General features: G+C 44.2%; 3 protein-coding genes across 31 annotated transcripts; 2 read left to right on the forward strand and 1 right to left on the reverse strand.

The window, feature by feature from the left end:
- Positions 1-14: 14 nt before the first annotated feature.
- LOC124197359 (diacylglycerol lipase-beta-like) lies at positions 15-3,740 on the reverse strand. 6 transcript variants are annotated; one of them, XM_046592749.1, is made up of 11 exons: positions 3,474-3,740; positions 3,219-3,385; positions 2,943-3,149; positions 2,554-2,873; positions 2,115-2,481; positions 1,860-2,042; positions 1,667-1,790; positions 1,097-1,600; positions 920-1,036; positions 688-827; positions 15-624 (listed from the first exon to the last, which is right to left on the reverse strand). In XM_046592749.1, exons 2-11 carry the CDS (start codon positions 3,311-3,313, stop codon positions 444-446), a joined length of 2,238 nt encoding a protein of 745 aa, XP_046448705.1. In that variant the 5' UTR covers positions 3,314-3,385; positions 3,474-3,740; the 3' UTR covers positions 15-443. The 6 variants fall into 6 exon arrangements, with proteins under 6 accessions (XP_046448705.1, XP_046448701.1, XP_046448704.1 ...); XM_046592745.1 differs by having other exon boundaries at positions 688-830; XM_046592748.1 differs by having other exon boundaries at positions 3,219-3,388; positions 3,470-3,740.
- Positions 3,741-3,772: 32 nt separating this feature from the next.
- Positions 3,773-9,214, forward strand: LOC124197360 (epsin-2-like). 24 transcript variants are annotated; one of them, XM_046592750.1, is made up of 12 exons: positions 3,773-3,912; positions 4,445-4,535; positions 4,610-4,867; positions 4,953-5,132; positions 5,381-5,416; positions 5,686-5,936; positions 6,095-6,254; positions 6,706-6,744; positions 7,277-7,384; positions 7,685-7,820; positions 7,945-8,258; positions 8,415-9,214. In XM_046592750.1, exons 2-12 carry the CDS (start codon positions 4,473-4,475, stop codon positions 8,745-8,747), a joined length of 1,878 nt encoding a protein of 625 aa, XP_046448706.1. In that variant the 5' UTR covers positions 3,773-3,912; positions 4,445-4,472; the 3' UTR covers positions 8,748-9,214. The 24 variants fall into 24 exon arrangements, with proteins under 24 accessions (XP_046448706.1, XP_046448709.1, XP_046448708.1 ...); XM_046592753.1 differs by having other exon boundaries at positions 7,945-8,243; XM_046592752.1 differs by having other exon boundaries at positions 7,688-7,820.
- A 1,973-nt stretch (positions 9,215-11,187) lies between these two features.
- Positions 11,188-27,621, forward strand: LOC124197357 (myosin heavy chain, non-muscle-like). The gene is made up of 13 exons (XM_046592742.1): positions 11,188-11,395; positions 11,554-12,052; positions 13,760-13,916; positions 18,557-18,696; positions 19,892-19,906; positions 20,399-20,491; positions 20,571-20,733; positions 20,800-24,164; positions 24,244-24,417; positions 24,494-25,545; positions 25,604-25,739; positions 25,815-26,039; positions 26,114-27,621. Exons 2-13 carry the CDS (start codon positions 11,696-11,698, stop codon positions 26,198-26,200), a joined length of 5,964 nt encoding a protein of 1,987 aa, XP_046448698.1. The 5' UTR covers positions 11,188-11,395; positions 11,554-11,695; the 3' UTR covers positions 26,201-27,621.
- The last annotated feature ends 19 nt before the right edge of the window (positions 27,622-27,640 follow it).

The raw sequence follows: 27,640 nt of genomic DNA on the forward strand, positions 1-27,640 counted from the left end.
CTCGACTCGTCCCAGCGAATAGATTCATTTTATATTGACAGGATCATTTGGCAATTATAACAAAGTCTAGCACAGTCTTGAACCCTGTTTTTCAAACAAAAATAGACAGGTTAAAGTTTTTGCTACGTAAGCCCGATTTTTAAAAGCTGGAAGGAAAAAAAGGCATATTTCATGTTATATATAGTGGATTCAGATCTATGATAACCCATGTACCAGATAACGTACATCTGGTAGCATATCATATCTTTACAAACAAAAAATGAACTAGTGAAGGCAATTAAGACTATTTTGGACATTGACAAATTAGTAATGAGATAACAACAATAATTGGAATGGTTCAACACAATTTTCAAAGGAAAAGGTGACTAAATTACGGTAGCTTAATTCAAGGTGGACAGAAGGTTAACCCGGATGACGTAGGTGCAGTTGTACACGTGGGCCGTTCAAGCCTCGTGTGTTTCGACGGCACTCAAGGAAGATTCGTACTGGTTGGACAAGCCTCGAAGAATTCGGCAAACTGAATCCGGCGTGTGGTCCTTCAACATCCGCGGAGTAACCAAAATCTGGTTGTAGTCCTCACGCTGCATCCAGCGCGCCTCGTACATGGTCGGATGCATGTAGGTTCTGGATTTAATATGTAGGAAATTATCTTAAAACATGTCGTCTACTTTCTTGCACAAAACTTACCCGGAATCAACAGGTTCCCGTTCTTCCACTTGCAAAATCCGGCCTGGCAGGTACAATTGTTGGGTGACATCGACTGAACATGAGCGATTAGTTGGGGATTGAAAACGAGGTGGTGGTTGTTGTTGTTCGCTAAACGAGTCCTGCTTGGGAGAGGTAAAGATCATAACAAGTTGAAAGCCAAAAAGCGGACGAGGACAAACATGCAAATTTTTTTCAGACAAATAAAACTTACATAGGACAAATTATTGTTCGGCGTCTCGCTAAGGAGCGGATGAGTAGTTTCAGGTTGCTGGTAATTGTTGGCCCTTCCAAAGACGACCTCCCAACAGCCACGAAGGAAAATGCGGTACTGGATGGAATCAGAAAATGTTTTAACGAATTTTCAAACCCAATAAAAGAATTAAAATACCTTTGGATGGCGACAACCTTCTAGCTCGGCAATCATCTGTCGTTTAAGTGAATCTAACGTGGCCAGACTGAGTCGAGGTACTAGGTCGTCGCCGATGATGACGGACATACAGAAAGTCTCTGTGAAACGGGCAGCAGCCAAGGAAAGGAGTCCGCCAGGCGGGGAAAAGGAGAAACAGCGCACTTTCGGGTAAGAAGGTTTGAGCAAAATCGAGAGCAACACCGCTGCTCCAGCACCCAAAGAGTGACCCGTGATAACGAGGTGGTAGTTTGGATACTGGGCAAAAGTCTGTTTCAGGATTTCTTTGCTCTCGAGTTGACGCAGGACAAAGTTGGCCGACTGCAACATGCCACGATGGGCGGTCCAACCAACAGGTAGTCCTTCGACTGAAATCGGATCAGTCATGGCGGCCAGATCCGTTAGGGCGTCGTGGCCCGACAGCGTTCCTCGGATAGCCACCACAATCGACGACGTTTGGTGGTCTAATGCGACAAAGTAAGGAACCTAGAATGAAAGAATTAAATGAAATTCTATCTAGTGGCGAAAAGGGGATTACGATTGGCAACTTACTTCGTAAATACTATTGTGAAACGAAACACAAATAATGTCCTTTTCTTGAAGTTGGGTCACCGTTTTGAGAGCCGCCAAATTACAGTGGCAACAATTATCATCCATTTGCCTTGCAGAACGTCGTCTGGGGGAAATTAAGATTCAGGATCGTGGGATTTCTTTCAAAAAGCCATTTCTTCAAATGAAATCATACCGAAGGCAAGAGAAACAAACGAGCTCCTTTTTGAGAGTGCAGAGACCCTCCCAGCAACCTCCTGCCAGATACCACATCCAGCCGTAGGATCCCAGCGCATATTTCATGTAAATGTGAGCCGTGAACGGATTCATCCAGTCGTAAGCTTCGTGGGAGCGGTGGACGGCTAACGGAGACTCCTCCCTTGAAAAAAAATAGGTGTGAATATCAAATTGGAACTAATCCAACAAAAGGATTGGAGGCAAGACCAATTACATGATGCTTCCCAGATGATGGAGGGTTCCAGTGACGACATTGGGACTGCAGGCCGCCGAAGGCGGGACGGATAAGGCCGAAGGACTGAATTCGGCTCGGGACGCCGCGTCGGCCGTCGGACTGGAAGTCAGAACGTTATTGGCCGACGAACGTGGCGCTTCGGTGATGGGGCGCCGGACTTGACTCATCCGACGAAGTCGCAGCTCCTCCCGCCCGCGCTTCGTTCGCAAGTGGAGCAGCAGAAGGCCAGCTGCGATGTCAGATGGGACCAGATCCAGGTCGTGGAAAAGAGTAGTCAGCACTTCGGCCACGTCACCGAAAGCGTCGTTGACACTTGCGTTGTCACCTGATCGTGAACAGCACGCACCTGTTTGAAAAAATAGTTTTTGAAAAATTTTGGACTTGGTTCTATCCCGTTCGGGGTTTGAATATGATTTACTTGAACAGCATGAGCAACAGAGAAATTTGCAGCGCCATTCCCATATTCTCGTTCTCTGCTCGAAACCAACTTCGAATGGCGAACGGGCATCGACAATGTCGACGGTTTCGCTGCTGATGATGGCGGTGTGATGATGCCCCAAAGGATCAAAGACCATCATCACCCCAATAAAGAAGAGGACAACCAAGATCCAGTTAAAGATGACTAATCCTTGCACTACGCGAAGAGTCATTTCTGATGTGATGCAACTGTCTTTGGTGCTAAACACTCCTACTGATCCAACAACTGTCCAAGCCATTTCTGGAACACCTAAAATTATTCTAAACATAACAAATGTGTAATTGTTGTGAATGAATTGGAAATGTATAGGAGGAAACAAAATAATTTACCTGATGTATAGAATAGTAGGGACATTTTTCCTGGCCCTTACATCCATTATGGCTCCTCTCATGCTGTGTTTGATGAGGAAGGCGTTGGCCATCAAGATGATGACCAAAATAAAAAGCACACCACCAAGGTACATCTGTAGCATTTGCCCATCCTCACAGTTCAGGTAAGGGGCATGGTACATCCATATAACAACAGTGACAATAAACCTAATAATCAAGGGTCAATAGACAAATTAGAGAAGCTGACTGCGATTTCCAAAAAAATGCTGTATTTACCAAATCATTCGCATGAAGCTCTCCACAAGACATGGAAAAACTAAATCGTCCGATGCAACTTCCCATCTTCGACCAAAGGCAACCAGTCCAGGCATAATGTTTTAAGGTTGTGTTGAGTATAAGGATTAACAAGTGTGTCAGCGACGCATTCTCCTTTCGATCTACGGCTTCTGTGAAAAACCGTGACGATCATTATTAGGCAACTAAGAAACCAAAGTCATCCAACAGAGTTGACTAATGATGATGCATACATACAAGAGAGAATATCGATAACAAGACAGAGATTTCCGTTTTTCGTATACAGTCATCAACGTCTTTGCACCAATTCGACTTTGACACTTCCTACTAAAAATAACAAGCGTCTGCTCTGCTGCGATCTGCGAGGACTTTTCAGTTTTCACCGAACCGTTCCAAAGTAAGTAGTCGATAATAAAATAGAAATTTTTTTAATTTCAAAAGGTAAAATAATGAGAAAATCTAAAAGTCAAGAAATGAAGTTTTATCTGGTTTTATTGAGTTTGTTTTATAACAGCGTAGTGGCATTTTGACGATCTGGCAACAGCACGCGAAAAGTTTTTTTGTCATTCTGAGTTGCCTGAAGGGGTGTAGAGTCTTGTGTCAGTTTTCTATTTACTTATTGAAAAATCATATTTTTTAGTTTGCGTCGCCCAGCCGATAATTTTTTTTTAATTTGGTAAGTTTACTGTGTGTCGGTTTTCATGATGAACAGTGACCCATTCAAAGAATCTAACGGATGTGATGGAATCGGTTTAGCGATGACGTCTCGACTATATGAAGACGTTTCAGACAATTTTTCTAGTAGTTATTGGCCCATACGCCGCATATCCGACAGTTCTGATAAGAATATTTTTTTGAGTCACCTGTTTCTCAGATAAAGAGTGTAAGGAAGGTATTTCCATTTGATTGGCTCTGGGATATTACGTTGGTTGAGAAAGTGTTGAAGCTTGACAGGTTCATTGACTTTTTGGGTGTATATGTTTATTGCTTCGGAGCATCTTCTGTTGTTAGTTTGCCAAAAAGTAGTATTTCCAAGTCTTTTTTGCATAAAAAGTGGTAAACTTTTACATCTTATGTAAATTTCCATTTCTAGTTCTGAGAGAATTACCTAACCTTGACCCAACAGGAGGGATTGTAATCCTGTTTGTCGTCGGAAAACCATCAAGTGCTCTGAGACTTTACCTAACTTATTTATTTGTCCATTCTAGGAAGTGAACAGCCAGAACAACTACACCAATGAATGTGTCAGGGATTCGAAGAAACATAAAGAATATTGCTCACAATTACACTGATGCACAGGTAAGGCGACAACACCTTGTTTTGATTGTTTGATATCGCGTAATGTGACGCCGAGACGGTCGACTTTGTTTTAGGTCAAGGTGCGAGAAGCAACCAGCAACGATCCATGGGGACCGCCAAGTTCACTAATGTCCGAAATCTCGGACCTGACCTACAATGTCGTGGCCTTCTCTGAGATCATGCAGATGATCTGGAAAAGATTGAACGATCACGGCAAGAATTACCGTCACGTCTACAAAGCCCTGGTGCTTTTAGATTACTTAGTCAAAACGGGCAACGAAAAAGTGGCGCAACAGTGCAAGGAGAACATCTTCGCCATCCACACACTTAGAGTAAAACCGTTTGATTTTGTGTTTTAATTCATTCATCAAGTAGTAGCTCAATTAAATTCATTATTTTGTTTAAATTTCCCACCAGGATTTTCAATACTATGAAGAAGGTAAAGACCAAGGCGTTCATGTCCGAGAAAAATCCAAGGCACTTGAAGCCTTACTAAAAGACGACGAACGGTTAAAGAACGAGCGAATCAAGGCCCTGAAAGCTCGCGAGCGTTTCGCTCAGCAGACGACCGGATTCGGCACTGGGTCCGATTCAAATGTAAGAGATATCGTCTGATACTTTCTAGCTCTTAAAAAAACTAATCATTACAAAACAACAAACAAGAATAGTTCCTCATTTTTAAATGCTTCTCGTTACCTCTCCCGTTTCTTTTATTTTATCCGTTTTTGCGCGGCGTGAATAATAATTTTATTCGTTTGCGTGCGTGCTCGCTGGCGCGATTTTGAAAAAAAATAACTTTGGGGGGATGTATTCTGTGTGTGTGTTGGCATCGTCTCTTTCATCAGGAGCTGATGTCGCCCTCAAGTCCTACGCGATGGGATGTAAGTGGGTCATGGCTCGCCTTATTCGGTCGGTGTTGTGATATTTCTCGGCAGCATGAGATCTCCTAACCCCTTCACAAGCACGGCCGGATTCTGTGTGTCCCTTTTCCCTATGTCTGTATGTGTGTGTGTAATGCCAGTGTACACCTTTTGTGTTGTCGACGTGTCCTCTCCCGTTTGTTGTTTGGCTTCCATTTCTCAATGGTTCTATAACCTAATTAATTTCTTTTTTTCTCCTTTTCCTGGTCGGCTTTTTTGTTGTATTTTAGTTTATGGGATCACCTTCCGAGAGCTTCGGATCGGATCCAACCGGTTTAGCCACTCGAGCCCGAGCGGCCGTGCCGCCAACGGATTTGGACCTGGCCCGCCCACAGACGGCCGGTGAAGAAGAACTGCAGTTGCAGCTGGCTCTGGCCATGTCACGTGAAGAAGCTGAAAAGGAAGATGAGAAGAGACGCTCTGACGATGTCCGTCTGGCCTTGGCCATCTCGCAGAGCCAAGAGGGTGGCGCTATCGTTGGGTATAGCATTTCTTTTATTTCCCTTTTTTCATATTGGCTGGAGTTTTCTCACGATTCCGGCGATTTATCGACGCGATAAGCCGTTGCCCTTAACCGGCCAGAAACCGTATTTCACTAATTGGCTTTTTTCTTTCTCTCATTTCGTTACGCTCGACCAGGGGCCGGCCATCGCAGCAACCACAGCAGCCACAGCAAAGTCACCTGCTTGATTTGTTGGACGTGAGCGTCAACGACGCTGCGGCCGGATGGGTCGATCCCTGGGGTACTCCGGCCCATCCATCCGAACCACCAGTTCCCGTCATGCCTCCAAGACCCAAGGTTTGTCAAAACACTCGTTGAAATATCCATCTATCCATCGGCAGCTATTCAACTCACACGACGCCATTATTTTCGGCAAGGCCGTCTCTTTCGCTTTCTGCCCTTTTTCGCTGCTCAATTCTTTGATTGGAGAAATCCTTGTTTTCTCCTTCCCCCTATAGCCGCCATCACGATCCTTTTGGCTATAAAACCACCTTTGAAAATTCCAATCCTTATCAGGTGTTTTTTTCCCATTTGGTGACCGATCGACAGGGGATGGTCGGTAGCTTAAACATTGCCATGAAAGGGCCTTTTTCGCTTCTATAATCCTTTTGGGTGTCCGTTTCGCCTTCTTCTCGGTGTGGTCTTTAATTTAATTCTTGTTTTTTATTTTTTCTCTTTCTTTCCTGGCACGACATTTGCATGTTTGTCCAATGTCTTATAAAACAACAACCTTTGCACACACTGAAAGAGTTTGGATCTTCAAGACTACTGGCATGCTAATTCAATGGTACGGGTATAACACAGAAAAGCGACAGTGATGATTACAATCATTAGAATCAATTGGTGTTTGTTGCTCGGCTGTTATGTGTGTGTCTGTGTGGTAGTGTCGAAATAGTTGTAAGGTGGGCGTTGATGAATATACACAAAAAAGGGGTAGTTTAGGTCCGGCCAATTGGAAATGTGATCGCTGGCCGCCCAGTCCAAAACGGAAACTTAACGAGAAATGTGCGTGCCTGTCCATATGGCTGCTGCACACATAGCTATAAAGAGAAACACAAAAAATAGAGCGGATAGTTGTGTGTGTTTATTTTAAAACGTTTCTTTCTTTCTTTTGAGAGGAAACCTTTTAAATTTGTTTCCATCATTTCCAGGAGCGGCCGGCCTATCCGTCTCTTTCTTTGTTTGTTTTGGCTTTTTTTCGTTTTCGTTTAGAATTTTTTTTTGTGTATGTTTAGAGAGAAAATAGTAAGAGAGGGGAAATATCTGTCTTGTGCACTACTCACACACTCTGTCCGGACGCTATATATGTATATGTGTAGGTGAAATCGGATTTCCTGACAGCGCCAACAGGAGGGGCGGCAACTGTCGGGACGACAGGAACGACGGATGCCTGGGGCATGCCCGTGGCAGCTGCTTCTCCGTCCCAGGTCCCATTCCAGCATTTCTTTCTTTCATTCCTCCACCTATCTTTCTTGTTTGTGTTATTTGCATGTCTCATGTCGAGTAAGAGCCAACAGAAGAAGAAGAAGAAGAAAAATGAGTTTTATATTTTTCTTTTTCTGTTTCGAATTGGCCGTCCTTTTCCGGTTGAAACAACTCACCCGATTTATCTTTTGAGTTTCTTTGGAGAAATTTGAACTAAATTTATCTGGTGGAAAAATGTTTGTAATTCTTTTTCTATTTCTCTCTCTCTCTCTCCCATTAATGAAATGACTCAAAATGAAAAGCAGGTTGATGCATGGGGCAGTCCAGTTGGTCAAGCCGTCAGGCCAGCACCGGCAGCAGCGGCGGTAGCCAGTAGCGCTAATTTGGGCCAGATGGTGAACGATCCATGGGCACCAACGCCATCGAAACCAGCAGGAGGTAATCTCGTAAATTGTAGCGAAATTTGACGTTGATAGTCTCATAACGTTTTTCTCTTTCTCCTCTTTTTATTTATTTATTTTTATTGCTGTCTCGCCAATTGGTTGAATGAATGAAACAACAGAAGATCCCTGGAGCCCTCAACCACCCGTCCGCACGGCCGCTTCGGCCAACGACCCATGGTCACCGGCCGGAGCAGGTGCCGCTGGATCCCGAGAAGTGGACGATTTCGACCTGTTGACCAATCGAACCCAGGCGGCCTCGCCGTTGGGCAACCGCTCCAACGGAGCCAGTTCGCCTTTCGACTTGACCGGAATGGACAGCGCCCTGGCCGCTCACAACGACCACGGCGGAGCTAAACCCAAAAAATCCCCCGAAAGCTTCCTCGGTCCTAATTCCAATTTAGTAAACCTGGAAAACTTGGTAAAGTCTTATCACGTAATTATGCGCCGCTATTTTTTCGTCTTTCGTCCGTCCACTTCGTTTTTCTTATTTTTTTTTCCGTTTTTACTCCGTGTGTAAATTGTAATTTCTTTTTTAAAAATTTATTCGTTTCGAGCTTATCGATGTTATTTTGGTTTGTAATTTATTCAGGTGCCGACCAAGCCCACCGTGGCTCCTGCCGCTAACCCATTCGCTTTAGGAGTCGCCGGCCAACCGAATCCGTTCCAACAGCAACCCGCCCCTCGACCGAGCATCAACGAATTACGTCACCAGCAGAACTTTGGTGTTTTGGGCGGTCCGCAACATCAACAGCTAGTGACATCAAGCCCACCACAACAACAACAACAACAGCTCCAGCAATTACAACCTATGACCGGCGTTCTTCAGCCGGCACCAGCCACCGGAGTTTGGGGCCCGACACAGCCCATGATGCAGTCCGGTTCGGGCGTGACGTCGCCCACCTTCAACCCATTCCTTGCCTGAAAGAGAGAAAGAAATTTAAAACAAAAACATCGTCGAAAGATTTAAAAACAAAAAAGGATTAAAACAAATTTAGATGAAAAAGAAATAATGATACGGCAGGAATTTCAAAAAAACATTTGGTGTCCATCGCCAAATAGGAAACAAAAACAAAAAATAACATTTAAAAAATCACAAAAAAAAATAATATCAATCCTTATTTCGATTTCATTTCGATTTATTATTATTATTATTATTATTATTTCTTCTTTTTTTTTTGGAAAATCAATATTAAGCTAAATAATAATTCTGTCCAAACAAAAGATTCGTCGTCCCCTCTCAGCATCCCTTAATGTTCATTTACTTATGATTTCCTCTCTCCCCTTTAGTGAATTTTCAATTTTTTCGCTTTACACACACAGAATTTTCTTTTTGTCCTCCCCTGTCTCTTCTACAATGGATTCAACAGCGAATATTATATGTTAACCGCTGTTTTGTTTGTTGTTTTATTTCTTTCATTTTCATCTTTATTTTTTAAATTATCATTTCCTTCTTCCAATTTAGGTTCGATTGACGACCTAATCTTCACAGTCTCTTTTTTTTAATTTAAACAACATGTGTAAGCATCACTGGAAATAAGGCGAATCCCCACCCCACCTAGTTAGTCTATGTCCTCCCTCCCTATATAGAAGAAAGTGTGTGTGTACCTTTTCCATCTCTCTCTTTTTTTTTTCCAAAACTATTTCCTCTAATTTTACGTCCGTCTTATATATTTGGAGAAGAAAAGGGAAACAGCATACTATACTTATATAATAACCTTTGTGGGCAGTTATCACAAGTATTAATCCGTATCTTTGTGACTGCAGTTTTGTCGAGTGCCTCGGATACAAAATTTTTTGAAAATGATAAAAATGGGAGGAAAAAATAAGAAAATGAGACAAAAAAAAAGATAATCTGTACACGGTCTGCTCGTTCGGTTCAAACACAGTCCATGCCTTATGACACGGGGAAAAAGAAAATCATTTGTTATTTAAAAAAAAAATAACAAATAACAATTTTTTTTTGTCTTAATTTAAGTCGTTAAAATTTCTTAACTTTTCTTTTGTTCTTTTGTTTTTTTATTCGCCCATTTTTTTCAGTTAATGAATTTATTATTTTTTTTTTCGACAATTAAACGAAACAATTTTGAATGGGAGGGGGAATATATAAAGCAGACGTCATATTTTTCATTTGATTTTGTAATTGTTGACTGTCTTTTTAAAAAACTATTTTCTTCTTATTCTTCGTCCCGGATGCGGAACTATTTTCAACTTTCTTTTTCTCAAAAAAATAGTTGGGAGAAGAAAATCCAGACACACACACACACACACGACAAGGGCGACGACACAGGTCGTGATTATTTTTTCTTTTTTTTTATCAAATTCAAATCTGACGGTCGTCTGAAAAGCAAACAGAAATTTTGTTTTGTGTACATACATACTCCTTAATCTTTATCTTCTATCTTTTTCCCGTTTAATTTGATACTTTATTGTATTACCCAATATATCCATCCTCTTTCTGATGTTGCTGCCGTGCAACCCACACACACACGTTGAATAGTTTGAAGGAAAAAAAAAAAGAAATGGGGAAATCTGTGTCTTGTTCTCTCTCTCCTCTTTCATCTCCCCCCCACCGGTATATAACCTCCTCCCACCACCCCACCACCACCACCCTTGCATCATAAATATAATAAACCGTTCGTTCTCCGTGTCTCTTATTTTCTTTCGTTACAATTTCTTTTCGCTCCCGAATGAACCGCAAAAGTTCAACGGGCCACACCGTCACAGAAATTGAAGTAGTTTAAGATTATGACCGAGTTGCTTAAGATTTCAGAGGTTCTCTCTCTCTCTCTTCTGTCTTAATCATATCTGCGACACCGGAAACTTTAGTGCGCTCGTGATTGCGGTCAACCAATCGTAACCGAGACATCAGAGACGAATGAATTAAAAAATGAAAATGAAAATAAAATAAAAAGTAGACGACGACGCCGGCTTGTAACGCAATATCTGCGCGCTGGAGATGGTATAATAATAAGAAAAGGATGTGTAATGCTGCCTGTCGTAACCGGTACAAGCTATCGGGTTGGTGAGATTTAGGTGAGAAGTTCCTTTTTGACACAAACAACCAACCAAGTCTCATCGATCCGATTGTTCACATTCCATCCCCATTTTCTTCTTCTTCTCTTGTCTCCTGTCTATCATTTTGGTGTCTAGTTTTAGATTCTTTTCTTTTCTTTTTTAAAGGAAAAAAACGAGATTTTCTATTCGGGCTGCTGCTGCCAACTGGCCGCGAGGGGAAAAATAACGGCCGCATTGGCGCTAGCGTCGCATTTGAAATCTTCCCAACCGTCTCAAGTGGGGGCGCTGCCGGAGAGAAAAAGTGGGGCGGAGCCGACGAATGGAAAAAAAGGATAGAGTGTTGGGCAACCGTCTTTCATATGACTCGGCAACGTTGCGCCCAACACACAGCAGAAAATCGAGAGCTTGGGGTGTGTGTGGTGACTGACTATATATTCGACTGTAGTACTTGTCAAAGTTAGGAAAAATTCGAGTGCCTTGTTGTACAAAAAAGAAGTTTGGGAGCTGTGAACTTGGCAGTTCTTTTGACAGCTCTGTCCCAAGTGTAGCCTAGAAGTGAGTTGCTAACGGACACACACAAATTTCTATCATTTTTTTTGTTGGTTTCAAACGAAAATTTGACTCACGAAAACTGTTGCATTCGAGAGTTGTTGTACTGACTTTTTAGGTCTCACGGTTTTCACTTATTCTCTTGTCTCTGTCTGTTCGAACAGTACCCGGCATTCCATTGTGGTGAGGAGGCTGCGCGTGTGGGACTGCTGACGGCCTCTGGGTTTTTTTTTTCGAAAATCCCTCTTTCCACCCCTCGATATTTCCTGATTTCTTTTCACCTCCATCCCTTTTTGTACACACAAAATGGCGGACGCCGACTCCCGCCTGGATCGCAACGATCCCGATTTCAAATACCTGGTTGTGGACCGAAATGCCTTCAATGACCCTACCACCCAGGCTGAGTGGACCCAGAAGAGACTCGTATGGATCCCCCACGACAACTTTGGATTTGTCTCAGCTTCCATCAAAGGAGAGAGAGGAGACGAGGTTGAAGTGGAGATCATGGAAACTGGCAAACGCTGCCATGTACCAAAGGACGACTTGCAGAAGATGAATCCACCCAAGTTCGACAAGGTGGAAGACATGGCCGAGCTGACCTGCCTCAATGAGGCCTCAGTCCTCCACAACATCAAGGAGAGATATTACTCTGGACTCATTTACGTAAGCACACCAATCATTTTACTCACATCCATTCTGTCCACTCGTTTGTTGTTTCTCAAGCTTTGACTCAGCCGTCACCAACTCAAGTGCCACACCCCATGGCTTGTCATCACCTTTTTTAACTCCCATACAGCCGCCGACTTAATAGCCTCCAGATTCCGGCCATGGCAACCTGTTTTTCAGCTTCTGAAAAAGTAATGCACAGGCACATCTCCTGTCGAATTCCCAAAGTCGACACACCCTGGTGTGTGTGTGCAACCAGCTAGGAAAAAACACACATGTGACTCACGAACGACGTTGCTGCATAGGGAAATAACGAGCGGCTTGGGACAGACGAGAGAGATATGCAAGGACCGAGCCAAAACATATTTTCAGCGCGGGAAGACACACAAACAAAAAAGAAATGGTTGACAACCGATCACGGATGGTTTGTTGTAGCCGACTTGGATCGTGATCCCCCCCACCTCATTCCATCCCGCCTTTTGATGATTATTCTTTTTTGTTTTCCCTTCACGTGAGTTGGGTGGTCCCGATCTTTGCTCTTGATTCAGTCAGTCAAGTCAGACTTATTCCTCATTCGATTTCGACTTTGTTACGTGTCCTCGGTGAATTCTTTGTGAAATTAATTTTACTTCACGACACAGACACACACTGAAATGATAGGGTAGAAAAGAAAGAAAAAAAACCGGGATTACAAGTTTTTTTATTATTTTTCATTTCCATTTTCACGTAGAGAGAGGTCTTGATGGGGTCCCCGTTTGGTCCCTTTTTTGAACACACTCGCATTTATGGTCGTGTAAAGAAGGGGGGAGGTGAGGTGAGGTGGGAGGCCCCTTTGGCGCGGGACCCGATATATGTATATAAGGGAAACGGAGAAATATCTCACCAAATAAGGGCCGACGCTAACGCAACCTGACCAAAAAGCCGCAAAGGAGAGAGAGACCCCCTTCTCTCTCTCTTTCTTTTCTGTCTGGGACTTTCTCTTCCTTTTTATTCGCTTATTCTTCTTTAGAGAACCGTTCGTCTTGGTTCCCATTTTTTAAAAATATTCAAGAAAAACCTTCTTCTTCTATTCTCGCCAAGAGTTTTGTGCTTCTCTGGCGCACTACTCACTCTCTCTTTTTTGCCCTACAAGAGAGAAAGAAACAACAAGCAGAACCACCACCTCAATCGTCGTGTACAAAAGAAAATGGACTACTTGAACCTGGCAATTACATTTACACAAGACTCCCCCGGTGTACATACACAACATTTGAGAATCTACTTCATTCCACACACGCACTGTGGGATTTTGTTCATTCTCTTCTCTTTGGGGGTGGATTAGTTTTTCTGCGTAGAGAAACAATCGAATGAACTCGAGACACACAAGTGGAAGACGAAAGAAGAAGGTTAATAAAGATGGAGAAGGAGAAAAGAGTAGAAGCAGGAATGCGTGTGTGTGTGTGTACAAATGAGAGCGTTTCGTGTTGCGGTAATGGCCTCGGGTGGCTGTGCTTTCAGCAGAGAATCTCACGACCGCGTTTTATAGGGTCGGATGATGAGAGATCGTAGCCGTCGTTCATCATCACGGCCAACCGAATTTTTTCTTTCCACCTCGGAGCAGCTGAAAAACAACTTTTCTTAAAAAGCTAGTTGAGAGATTTTCCTTGTTACCCGAATTATTAATCACATTCATCTTTTTATTTCTCGGTTTTTTTAAAAATACAGACATACTCTGGCCTGTTTTGCGTGGTAGTCAACCCCTACAAGAGGCTGCCCATCTACACGGAGAAGATCATTGATTTGTACAAGGGCAAGAAGCGACACGAAGTGCCTCCGCACGTCTTCGCCATCACCGATTCGGCCTACAGGTCCATGTTGCAAGGTATGGCAGCTATCTGTTATTCTCTTTTCCGTCTTGTCTCTCTGGGTCGCCAACCAAACTTCTCTCTCTCTCTTTTGCCCAAAGAGAAAACCAAGGCTGCCTGCTCTTTTTGGGGTAACGTAAAACCCGGCCATATATGGTGACGACGGAGCCCGCTAGTCCGTAGAAATTTCCATTCCGAAAGAGGGGGGGAGCCAGTCTTGTCCTTATATAGACTATTATATATACGAGTCAATTGCCATTTTATAGACTTTTTTTTTCTTCTTCTTATCCGTTTGGTCTTTGAAAAAATACGAACGAAGAAGAAGAAGAAGGGTATTTGATAGATTTGTACGTTCGGTGGTTGGTATAAGCTTGTGCAGCTTGGCTGACTCTCTCTCTCTTGGAATAATATCTAAATATGTTTGTGTGTGTGCTTTAAGGTGTACGAGAAGACACACAAGACGGTATCATGGCCTTTGTTGGTCATGCCAACTTCTTCTTCTTTTACGGTTCGATTCAGACGGCAGGACATTGTAGTTAACAGAGTCTCTTGGCTAGTATGTTTTTGTTTTGTTTCATCATTCCAGTGTTACAATCTAATAGGGGAAAAGTCATTTGGCGATCAAAAGGGTGTAGTTGTAGGCGAGTTTCTGACGTCCGTCTCAATCTCGTTGATGATTGGGGGTCTCACCTTTTATGGCATCTTCTTTTTTCTGGAAAAAGAAAAGAAAAGAAAAACGTGCATTTGTTGCTACACGGATGGTAATAATGATGGAGGTTGGCGTTATAACGGATGAATCACACCCAAAAAGTCGGCTGATCATTCTTTCTCTCCTTGGTGTTTCTCAGTCGGAGGCAGGAGCCACTTGTCAGATTCACCGCAGAAAAGTGGGTGTGGGAGTTTTGAATGATTTTGAGTTAATGTTGTTGGCCCTTGTTACGAACAGGAGAGAGAAAGAAAGAAGGAAAGAAAAAACAGACAACAACATTAAGCCCAAATAAGAATATCTTGTTGCGGTCAGCAGCTCGTCCATTAAGGAAGAAAATATCAACAAGCGAGCCAACAAGAGAAGAAAAGGGGGCGAAACGACATTGTTTTGTCTGCACAAATCCAAATTTGGTCACGAAGCTTTTTTTCTTCTTCTTCTTCTTGTGTGTGTGTGTGTAACTTTCGCTTGAAATATCGCCGGCCGTTTTGGCTTTCTATACAGACGAGAAAAAGGAGCCAAACGGTTTATTTAGGAGAATTCAAAATCGCGTTTCCTTATTGACTCTTTTTGGGGTTTGTCTAGTTATACCGGCTAACGGGGAGGGGGTTCTCTTAGTCATCCTTGGGAATAAAGGGAGATTTGATAGGAAAGAAAAGAAAAATAAACAGTTAACTGTTTTGGAGATAGCCAAAAATGTGTTACGAAATGTAGGGGGGCGAGAGAGGAGAGATTTGTTATTTTTTCTTTATAAAGACATTTGGAATTGTTTGAGAGTTTTTGGGGTTTCTCTCTCACTGGGTGAATCATCGTGTGTATACATTTCCACATCCCGTACCCCGCCCATAGGTCATCCTCTGGGGTCTCTTGTTATTATTATTGTTATTATTATTTGGAAAAAAAAAATATTTTTCCAACATGGGAGGGGTTTCTTCTTCTTCTTTTTTTCACGAAAGATCAAAAGCAGCGACACAGACTTTTAGTTCGGCACATGTTCAGTCATTCCCGCAGCTTTTTTTTATTTTATTTTTTTCAAGAAGAAGCTCTCGAGCGTGAAATATGACTTTTTGGGATGCGGGACATATTTAACACAGGCAAGAAAAGAAGAAGAAGATGATTAGAGATTTATTTGTTATTTCTTTTTCCCAATTTCTCTTTTTATTTTATTTCTCTCTTTTCTAGCCGGTCTCTATGCGTATACAAGTATGTTAAGTATAGCGGGAATCTGGCGCTAGACATCTGGACACGGTCGAGTATGACGTCAATTAGAATCTATAAGAGAGGAACTTTATTTTTGTAAAAAAAAAACTCGTCGGTGGTGGTGGTGTTCTGCGCGGCGTCGAAAAGCCACTTCTTTTCTTCATCGTCATGGATGCATTTGTCAGCAGCTACAAGTGGCAAAAGAAGAAGAAGAAGAAGCTGAAAAGGATCAAATCGAGGTCGATTCCATTTAACAGAAGAGAGTGCACTGAAGAAAGAAATGCTTTTATGCACAGGGGAGAGAGACGATATTTCGTAACGCCGTTATCTTTTGGGGGGGATTTCCGTTTCTATTAGATTGCGGGTGGAATTCAACAGCGCACACACAAAGGTTTTCGGGAGAATGGAAAGAAAAAAGAAAAAAAAAAATTATTATTTTCTTTCAGGTGGGTTTCATCACCGTCCCGAAATAGTTTGGCTGTATCACGGTTTCCATGGAAACGGATAATCACGCCTGGTGGTCGGAGGCGTTGCACTTAACTACCGGACGCCCATTTGTTTTTTCGTCAAAATTATTAACAAAAAAGGGGGGATAGAAAAATGGGTGACGTCACCTATTTTTTTATTTTTTCGGTTGTGTGTTTAGACGATGTCAAGTTTACACTAAACTGTTGGCAATTTGTTTGACGTGGGTGGCCTATGGCGCATTTACAGGTGTGTCACACCCAACCAAAAAAAATTGTCGTTAAATTAAACGAGAGAAGAATGGGAATGGGAAAAGTTGTTTTACATCCGGTTCGGGCGGGAAGGAGAAAAATGTTTTTCCCGTACAAGGACATTTCCCCGTTTTATTTTATTTTTTCTTTTCTGTTTGATATATATTTGAAATAAATGAAGGAAAAATGGCGCATTGATTCATTGCGTGTCTGGCTGATAAAAAGCCGAAAAAAACAAACTTTCTTTTTATATGCCGGATTGACACTGATGATGATTCCTTTTGCCTACACTTTTGAAAAGCAGAAAGGCAAACAAGTTTTTTTTTTTAAATTTATTTTAGATATGCAGACACGAGAAAATGATTATGATTATTATATTCGATTTTATTCGCTTTGTTTTTTCAGAAAAAAGGGTTAACAAGGACGAATTCTTGTCAGGTTTTTTTCCATTTCTTGTTTTTCCATGAAATTGTTTAATCCACCGATTGGGGCCGGTCGAGTCTGTTTGCATGTTGATGGCGCACGCGCTGAGCTTTCATTATTCACTTCTATCTCTTTTCTGGCTTGTGTCGAGGAGAGAGAAAGAAAAGGGAAAGATTTTTATATGTTTTTTTTTTATCCCGAACCATCTGGTTCGTTTTCCGGCCGTACGGTACCTCATTTCCTTCCGGATCGACCGTCGACCATCTCCTTTCGATCGGGTTCGATGCGACGAGAACGGAGGACCGTGTCAACGCCCGTTTACCCTCCGTTTAACCCCAACTTTAGACGAGTTTCTCACCAGCTTGGGCCCAGAAAAATCTAAAAGAAAAGAATTTTATTTTTCTAAAAAAAAAGAGCCGAAAAAAAACCAGACGGATTAATCGCGCTCACAACTCGTAACGGCTTTAGGAGAAAGCCAAGAGAGAGATGAAGGTTTCACGCAGTCACGACCGGCCGCGACCCCCTTTTTTTTTTCGTGTGTGTACATTTTAAGTATTTCTTCTTTGAATGCTTAGTATATATTTTGTTGCCTCTCTCTCTTTATCCCCCCGAATTATTTACACACTTAATCGACCATCAAAAAATATAAGTTTTTTTCTTTTTTCTTCTTCTTCTCATGCAATCGCCCTTATAAAGGGCTCTGACACCATTGTGCTGACTCGCTCGAATCCCTCGTTCCGGCTGGATCATCTGGGCGATAAATAAAAGGTCGTCGGGGGTCATTTCGACTGTCAAAACTATTACAGTCGCTCTTTTTTCTTCGTTGTTTGGCTGCCGGACCCGCAGTGATAAGTCCAAAAGTAGAGAAAATGTGTTTCGGAGAAATATTTTTTTTTTTTCTTTTCCCGATGGTTATCTTTTATCTCCTGTGCGTGCGGATTCCATAAGCGCCCTTTTGGAAATCTCGAACGGTACCCCGACGGGCGCCGCTACTCGTTCCCTTTTGCCAATTGAAGGATGTCGACGCCGCTCGTATGAAAAACACATTCAAAATATTTTACTTTTTTTTTTACTTTTTTTTAGCCTCCTCCTAGTCAGTTTGTTTTGTGTTGAACAACAAGAATCTGTGGCATGGCCTCGTCGTTTTCGGTCGTCGTGCGTTTCCTTAAAAGGCAAACGGGTCGGGACGTCCTTGGTCGAGGCCAATAGCTCCGTTCTTCTTCTTGTGTTTTTTTCGCGTTTATTTTATTTCTAGAGAGAGAGAGAGAACAAAAAATCGTAGCCTGGAGCGAAATTCCCGAAAAACTCTCTCTCTTGTAATTTTTATTTTCCAGTTGATTGGATAGAAATATCAACATCGTAAAGAAAGAACAAAAAAAAATCACGATGTTGTTGTTATCTGGTCCAGCATTTTAGAATCAATACTGTCGGGAGTAATGATGGCTTTTTTCGGGATGGGAAAACGGGTTGGTGTTTTTTAAATTTGGCGCGCTAATCGCGTTAGACATGCCGTGACACACACACACACAACACTCGCCATCGATTTTATGTATTCATGAATTAATTTTTTCTTTCTTTCTTTCTTGTTTTTTTCATTTTGTTTGACACGCAGATCGTGAGGACCAGTCGATTTTGTGCACGGGCGAATCCGGTGCAGGAAAAACGGAGAATACCAAGAAGGTGATCCAGTATTTGGCATACGTGGCCGCCTCGAAACCCAAAACCACTGCCACCGCCCACAAGGACGTTACGGTAATATTGAAGACATATTTTTCTCATTTGATTTGAATTTCTTTTTTTGTTGGTACTCGAAATAATGCCAACGTATTATTATTAATCATTTCCAACCGTTGCATAATAAATCGGGGGGGATGGATTGCCTAACGGGTTAAAGTCAAAGTCAAGCGATGATTCACTTAGGTGTTTTTTTAGCGACCAGTTGCGTTTCACCAGCCGAATATTGAATCACTTCCAAGATAAAGAAATCAAGTCGACTTTTTTCAGAGTGATTGATGGTCCGCTGGATTTGACGGACAGATTTAGAACAACGGAGAGAAAAGATTTTTTCGACTTCGATTGGACTCACGAGAGACGTACCCCGAATTGCGCAATGTCAAGAAATATGATAAATTATAATAATTAAATTCATCTCTAGTGCCAGATGGGCCAAGTCACTAGCTCCATGAATAATTCAGAGATGATTATAACGATTTCTATTTTTTTTTTTTCTAGAAAAAAAAATATTCACCGATCCTTTTTGGAGCGTTCCCTTTTTTTGCACATTTTTTTCCTCCTTTGGTTTTGTTTGTTTGAGCTCTTTTTTTGGTGGGGATAATATCGAAACACGACAGTCGGGAGAGAAAAATTTACATAGATATAGGCACACCAATGAATTATGCAAAAACAAGTTCGACTCTTAAAAGGCAATCTTGAATTGAGTGAGGAGAGAAAACATACACAGTTTCTCGGCCCTGTTCTATATCGGTCTTGGACACACAAAAAAACGAACGTGTTGAAAAACACAGATATCTTTGATGTATTTATTTATTTATTTTTTGTTGTATTCCAATGGTTTTTTGATGATTCCTTTCATGTCGAAATTATGATTTTCACGTCACAATAACGATTGATCTTTCCTGGAGGAAAAATAGGGCCGCCAAACTTTTTGGAACTTACGAAGAAAAAGAGTTTGAACTATATTACTCGGATAATAGTTTTTCTCGTTTCTCTTGCATGGGGACCATCGTATATGAATGGCATTGTGTTTATTTTGTGTGGCGGAATAGTGGGCGATCCTCCTATTTTTTTTTTTGTTTTTGTTTTTGTATCATCTAATCTTATTTATTTATTTTATTTTTGTTTATTTTTCCCTGTCTCTTTCACGCCAAATCACACACCTTCACGCCTGATTATTTTTTTTACCCGTAAAAAAAAAAACTATATCCAGGAAGCGTTTAATATCGTAAGTGGCCTTTCTTGATTGACTTATATACCTTTTTGAAAACAATTTATTTTTAATTATTATTTTTTTTTCATTATTTAAAACTAAGCTTCTGTGACATATCTTTGACACACTTAATTCTAGCTTCCTTCCTTCCTTTTCTGCCTTCTTCACACCAAATGCTCTCTGTATACTCTTTTTTTCAACTTATTATTTTTACTCTGTGCTCATTCACCGACTGCTCGAAACTCTGTGCTTTTAAAAAATAATTACATTTTCCATTTTTTTTTTTAATTAAAAAATGAAAATTGTGTTAGAAAAAAGCTTTTTATTTTTCTGACGAGGTGGCAGTGGAATGGACATATTGTTCCTATTTATTTGTGTTTGTTTTAAAGATTTTTATTATTATTATCTTTAAATTTTATTTATTTATTTATTCAAATTCTTTTTTGTCAGTCAACACCAAAGATTAATGGATTTCAATGTTTGTGTTTTTCCACTTGTTGTTTACAGGGCGAACTGGAACAACAATTACTTCAAGCCAATCCAATTCTGGAAGCTTTTGGTAACGCCAAAACTGTCAAGAACGACAATTCATCTCGTTTCGTAAGTCCTTTATTTTTTTTTGACAGACGTTGAGTGATCTTTTGGGACGAATTCAATTTCATTTCTATTCGCGTTGCAGGGCAAATTTATCCGGATTAATTTTGATGCCTCCGGCTACATTGCTGGTGCCAATATCGAGACTTACCTTTTGGAGAAATCCCGTTCCATTCGTCAAGCCAAAGATGAACGCGCCTTCCACATTTTCTATCAGCTCCTGGCCGGCGCCAATGCCGAGCAGCGAAGTATGAACAAATCATTGCCAATTAACCGCCCGAATGATTTCAATTTCTTTTTCAATTTTTCAACAGAGGAATTCATTTTGGAGGACCCGAAAACTTATTGCTTCCTGTCCAGTGGCAACCTCCCAGTGCCTGGAATCGACGACTCGGCCGAATTCCAGCAGACTTGCAAATCCATGGCCATCATGGGCCTCAGCCCCGAGGATCTGTCTCCGCTCTTCCGCATCGTCTCGGCCACCCTCCTCTTCGGCAACATGAAGTTCAAACAGGAGCGCAATTCCGACCAGGCCACTTTGCCCGACAACACGGTCGCCCAGAAGATCGCCCACCTGCTGGGCATGAACGTGACTGAGATGACGAAGGCTTTCCTCAAGCCGCGCATCAAAGTCGGCCGCGACTACGTTACCAAAGCTCAAACCAAGGAGCAAGTGGAATTCGCCGTTGAGGCCATCTCCAAGGCCTGCTACGAGCGCATGTTCCGCTGGCTGGTGACCCGCATCAACCGCTCGCTGGACAGGACCAAGCGTCAGGGCGCCTCGTTCATCGGCATCCTCGACATGGCCGGTTTCGAGATCTTCGAGCTCAACTCGTTCGAGCAGCTGTGCATCAACTACACCAACGAGAAGCTCCAGCAGCTCTTCAACCACACCATGTTCATCCTGGAGCAGGAGGAGTACCAGCGCGAAGGCATCGAGTGGAAGTTTATCGATTTCGGGCTGGACTTGCAGCCGACCATCGACTTGATCGAGAAGCCCATGGGCATCATGGCCCTGCTGGACGAGGAGTGCTGGTTCCCCAAGGCGACGGACAAGAGCTTCGTCGAGAAACTGCTCAACTCGCACGTCAGCCACCCCAAGTTTATGAAGACGGACTTCCGTGGCGTCGCCGATTTCGCCGTCATCCACTACGCCGGAAAGGTGGACTACTCGGCCGAGAAGTGGCTCATGAAGAACATGGACCCGCTCAACGAGAACATCGTCGAGCTGCTCCAGCAGTCGCAGTACCCGTTCATCGTCCAGATCTGGAAGGACGCCGAGATTGTCGGCATGGCCCAGCAGGCCATGACGGACACGACTTTCGGCTCCAGGACCCGCAAGGGCATGTTCCGCACCGTCTCTCAGCTCTACAAGGAGCAGCTGACGAAACTGATGGCCACTCTGAGGAACACGAACCCCAACTTTGTCCGTTGCATCATTCCCAATCACGAGAAGAGGGCCGGCAAGATCGAGGCCACTCTGGTGCTGGACCAGCTCCGCTGCAACGGTGTCCTCGAGGGCATCCGCATCTGTCGCCAGGGATTCCCCAACCGCATCCCGTTCCAGGAGTTCCGTCAGCGCTACGAGCTCCTGACTCCCAACGTCATCCCCAAGGGATTCATGGACGGCAAAAAGGCCTGCGAGAAGATGATCCTCTCGCTCGAGCTGGACCCCAACCTCTACCGCATTGGTCAGTCCAAGATCTTCTTCCGCGCCGGAGTGCTGGCCCATCTGGAAGAGGAGCGTGACTTTAAGATCACGGATTTGATCGTCAACTTCCAGGCCTACTGCCGTGGCAGCCTGGCCCGTCGCAACTTCCAGAAGCGCGTCCAGCAATTGAACGCCATCCGCATCATCCAGCGCAACTGCGCCGCCTACCTCAAGCTGCGCAACTGGCAGTGGTGGCGTCTCTACACCAAGGTGAAGCCGCTCCTGCAGGTGACTAAACAGGAGGAGAAGCTGACGCAGAAGGAGGACGAGCTGAGGCAGGTGCGCGACAAGCTGGACGGCCAGATCAAGACGGCCCAGGAGATGGAGCGCCGCTACCAGCAGATCATTGAGGAGAAGAACATTTTGGCCGAGCAGCTGCAGGCCGAAACGGAATTGTGCGCCGAAGCCGAGGAGATGCGCGCCCGTCTGGCCGCCCGCAAACAGGAGCTGGAGGACATCCTCCACGACATGGAGGCCCGCATCGAGGAGGAGGAGGAGCGCTGCCACAAGCTGATGGAAGAAAAGAAGAAGGTCCAACTGACGGTCCAGGATCTGGAGGAGCAGCTGGAAGAGGAGGAAGCTGCCCGTCAGAAATTGCAGGTCGACAAGATCCACGTTGAAGCCCGCCAAAAGAAATTGGAGGAAGACTTGGCCGTCGCCGAGGATTTCCAGCAAAAGTTCATGAAGGAGAAGAAGCTGTTTGAGGAGCGGACGGCTGACCTGTCGCAGGCCCTGGCCGAGGAGGAAGAAAAGGCCAAACATTTGGGCAAACTCAAGGCCAAACACGAGACGACCATCGGCGACCTCGAGGAGCGACTCATCAAGGAGCAGCAGGCCCGCCAGGAGTTTGAGCGATCCAAGCGCAAGCTGGACACTGAACTGACGGACATTCGCGACCAGCTCACTGAAAAGAAGACGTACATCGAAGAGATCCAGATCCAGCTGTCTCGCCGCGAGGAGGAGCTCACCCACGCCATGATGAAGGTGGACGAGGAGGCGGCCAACCGGGCCGTGGCCCAGAAAGCCCTGCGCGAACTGGAGGCTCAGCTGGGCGAGTTGGGCGAAGATTTGGAGGCGGAAAAGGTTGCCCGCGCCAAGGCCGAGAAGCAGAAGCGCGACTTGAACGAGGAGCTGGAAGCTTTGAAGAACGAGCTCCTGGACTCCCTGGACACGACGGCCGCCCAGCAGGAATTGCGCACCAAGCGCGAGCAGGAACTGGCGGCCCTGAAGAAGGCCCTGGAAGACGACACGGCCTCGCACGAGCTCCAGGCCCAGGAGATGCGCCACAAGCACAGCGAGGAAACGTCCAAGATCCACGAGCAGCTGGACACGGTCAAGAAGAGCAAAATGGCGCTGGAGAAGGCCAAGGCCACCCTGGAAGCCGAAAACGCCGACATGGCCAACGAGATCAAGACCCTGACGGCTAGCAAGACGGACGGCGAGCGCCGCCGCAAGCAACTGGAGTCGCAGTTCTCTGAGCTGCAGGCCCGTCTGGCCGAGGCGGAGCGCGGGCGCGGCGAAGGATCGGAGCGCCTCGTCCGTCTGCAGACGGAGATCGAGACCATCACCGTCCAGCTGGTGGACGCCGAGTCCAAGTTGACGATCGCCATCAAGTCGCAGACGACGATCGAGCAGCAGCTGATCGAAGTCCAGGCACTTTTGGAGGAGGAGACCCGCCAGAAATTGGCGCTGAGTTCCAGATTGCGCCAGGCCGACTCTGAACGCGAGTCGCTGCAGAACCAACTCGAGGACGAAGAGGAGTCCAAGCGCCAATTGGAGAAGCAGATTTCCAGCCTCAACATTCAACTGATTGAGGTGAAGAAGAAGGCGGAAGAGGAAGGCGAAGCTGCCTTCCAACTAGACGAGCTCAAGAAGAAATCCATCAAGGACATTGACGCCCTGCAGAGGCACATTGAAGAGTTGCAGGCTAACCTGGACAAGCTGGACAAGTCCCGCAAGAAGCTCGGGGTAAGTTTTCATCCATCCAGCACAGCCATTACGAGCACAGGTGAATTGTAATTTTATTTTTTTCAAATGAAAACAACAGTCGGAATTGGAAGACACGACGGTGGAGTTGGAATCGCAGCGGACCAAGGTGCTGGATTTGGAGAAGAAACAGCGCAACTTCGACAAGGTGCTCATGGAGGAGAAGACCATCTCGGAGCGTTACGCCATCGAACGCGACAACGCCGAGCGTGACGCCCGTGAGAAAGAGACCAAGGTGAATTCCGTCATTTTAAATTTCGCGCTCAAAAATATTTGAATTGCCGTTACTCATGAATCAAAATTTCTGTCAGGTCCTTTCACTCAACCGCGAACTGGAGGAAGCCCTGGCCAAGATCGACGAGCTGGAGAGGATCCGCCGCCAGTTGCAGGGCGAGCTGGACGACCTTGCCAACACGCAGGGAACGGCCGACAAGAACGTGCACGAGCTGGAACGAGCCAAGCGAGCCCTCGAGTCTCAGCTGGCCGAGCAAAAGACCCAGATTGAGGAGCTGGAGGACGAGCTGCAGTTGACTGAAGATGCCAAACTGCGTCTGGAGGTGAACATGCAGGCCCTCAAGGCCCAGTTTGAGCGGGACCTTCAAGCCCGCGAGGAGCAGAGCGAGGAGAAGCGACGCACCCTGGTCAAGCAGCTGCGTGACCTGGAAGCCGAGCTGGAAGACGAGCGGAAGCAGCGAGCCGTGGCCGTGGCTGCCCGCAAGAAGATGGAGGGTGACATGCGCGACCTGGAGGCCCATCTGGAGATGGCCAACAAGCTCAAGGAGGATGCGCTCAAGCAGCTCAAGAAACTCCAAGTCCAGGTGAAGGAGTTCCAGCGCGACGCCGAAGAGGCCCGTGCCGGACGCGACGAGTTGGTCACCCAGCTCAAGGACGGCGAGAAGAAGATCAAATCACTCGAGGCTGAGCTGTTGCAGATGCACGAGGAGCTGGCGGCGGCCGAAAGGGCCCGTCGCACGGCCGAGGGCGACCGCGACGAGCTCCAGGAGGAGCTGGCCACCATCAACAGCCGCGGAACGCTCATGGCCGACGAGAAGCGCCGCTTGGAGGCTCGCATCCAGTCGCTCGAGGAGGAGCTGGAAGAGGAGCAGTCCAACGGCGAAGTCCTGCTGGATCGCAACCGCAAGGCCCAGCTGAGCTTCGAGCAGTTGACGACCGAGTTGACGTCTGAGCGCTCCGTCTCGCACAAGATCGAGAACCAACGGGCCCTTCTCGAGAAGCAGAACAAGGAGCTCAAGTCCAAATTGACTGAATTGGAGACCTCGACCAGGACCCGGACCAAGGCCACCATCACGGCCCTCGAAGCCAAAGTGGCTAACCTGGAGGAGCAGTTGGAGAACGAAGCCAAGTTTGTTTCCATCATTTTTCTTGATTTTGATTTGATTTTAATTTTTTTCAATCTCCAGGGAGAGAATGTTGCAGTCGAAGAACAACCGCAAATTGGAGAAACGCTTGAAAGAGTTGCTGCTCCAGTTGGAGGATGAACGCCGGCACGCCGATCAGTACAAGGAACAAGTGGAGAAATCCACCAGCCGAGTCAAGGTAATCCATTGCCGGTGAATGATCCCATTTTGAAGTATTCTAACTGAACCATTTGCCGCTCGTTTGATCTACCAGGCTCTTAAGCGCCAACTGGACGAGGCCGAGGAGGAGGTGAGCCGCGAAAAGGCTCAGCGACGCAAAGCCCAGCGCGACTTTGAGGACGCCCTCGAGTCGCAGGAGAGTATCTCTCGCGAACTGACGACGCTCAAGAGCAAGATGCGCCGTGGACCGTCGGTCGCCTCCTCTTCCAGCGTCCTGGTCACAACCATCCGCACCACCAAACGTGGTTCTGTCTCTCAGGTAAAAATCCCTTTTGACTTGTTAAAACTGTTTCGACATTGTTCATGATTTTTTCTTCCTTCCGACGCCAACAGGAAGGGATCACTACTAACGAGTCTTACATGATTGGCGATGCTGAATCCACTTTGGAAACCGACGGAGAAGATTCCACCAAGCAATAAGAGAAAAAATCGTATATTTTTTTTTTCCATGTTCTGCTTCTTCTTCTTCATCTTCTGCCTCTCCCCCCTTCATATTCGACCGTGAAAAAACTTAAAAGAACTGGAATCCGGCCATCTCCCATTATGATATAATCCCCCCCGCTTATATACGATTCCCCCCCCCCCCTCCATCTTGAATTATATTCCAAAAAAAGAGAGTGAATGAAAAAGAAAAAATTTACAAAAAAAAAAAATCAACTAATTAAAAAAAAAATGTTAACGGGTGGTTTATTTTTCGTGCATCCTCCACTTTGACGAATCAATTATTTTTTGGGGTTAATTTTTTGTAATAATCTTCCTTGGAATTAACACACGAAAAAAAAGTTAAAAAAAAAATTCTAATGTATACCATTGGGTCGAATTCATCGAAGAGTTAACAAAACAACGCACGGTGTGGCCTTACGTTTATTTTTATTGATTTTTTTTTCTTTTGAAATTAGCGGAGGAAAATTTTTGAAAGGAAAAGATTAAAGGAAATTAATTTTGTTGTTTCTCGCTGACGGTGTGAAATTCAAGACCAACGAAGTAGAACGACGAGACGATTAATAATGATAATAAAGATTAATGCGCGAAATGTCGTGAAATCGAAAACGAAAAAAATCCAGTTGACTTATTACATAATAAGCTCCGAGTGTTTCCAGCTGCCAAAATGTATTCTTTATCTTTTTTTTTTCTCCCTCATCATTATTCTTCCACTTGTCTCTTCCTCCCCCCCCCCATATTTGCATACGACATGCGATTCAATTGTTTATTCCCCCCCTTTTTTTAAGAAATTTTTTTCGTTTGTTTACACTTGTGCTAATTAATGAAAAGCCTCCATTTAAATTTTTTTATTATTTTCAATTCTTGGCCACGATAACGAACAAGCTGATGCGGCATTAATGAAAAAAAAACATATTTAGAAGGGAAAGTGGGTGGATTGATTGGACAAGAAAATGAAATAGTTTTGGTTTGATTTTCTATTCCTCGATTCGCCCGTTTATCTCACCATATATTAATTGTGTTTTATTCGTGTGTGGAATCATATAATTTTTAATGCCCTTTTGTTTAACCATTATCCTCATCTTCCGCGCGCGCGTCCGTCTTTTATTTTTCGTTTATTTTTGCCCCCGTTTGGCTTGGCTCTTTTTTTTTTCACCAATTTGAAAAAACAAAAGTTTTTATGAAATTTTTATTTCTTCAAGTTCCACTCAACTCTGATTTTGGTTTGCTTCTAATTAGTTTGGTTTATTTAGATAAGCAAGAGAGATATTTAGCACAAAAGAAAAGGTAAAAAGATAAAAAAAAATAATAATATCGTGATCGATTTCATTCCTTTCTATTTCTCTCCTTTTGCTCCTCCTCGTCTCTGTCTCCTGAAAATAAAAAAAAGCAAAAATTTAGTAAAATCGAAAAACCAAA

The sequence above is a fragment of the Daphnia pulex genome, chromosome 7 (genome assembly GCF_021134715.1).
Source record: "Daphnia pulex isolate KAP4 chromosome 7, ASM2113471v1".
Lineage (NCBI taxonomy): Eukaryota > Metazoa > Arthropoda > Branchiopoda > Diplostraca > Daphniidae > Daphnia > Daphnia pulex.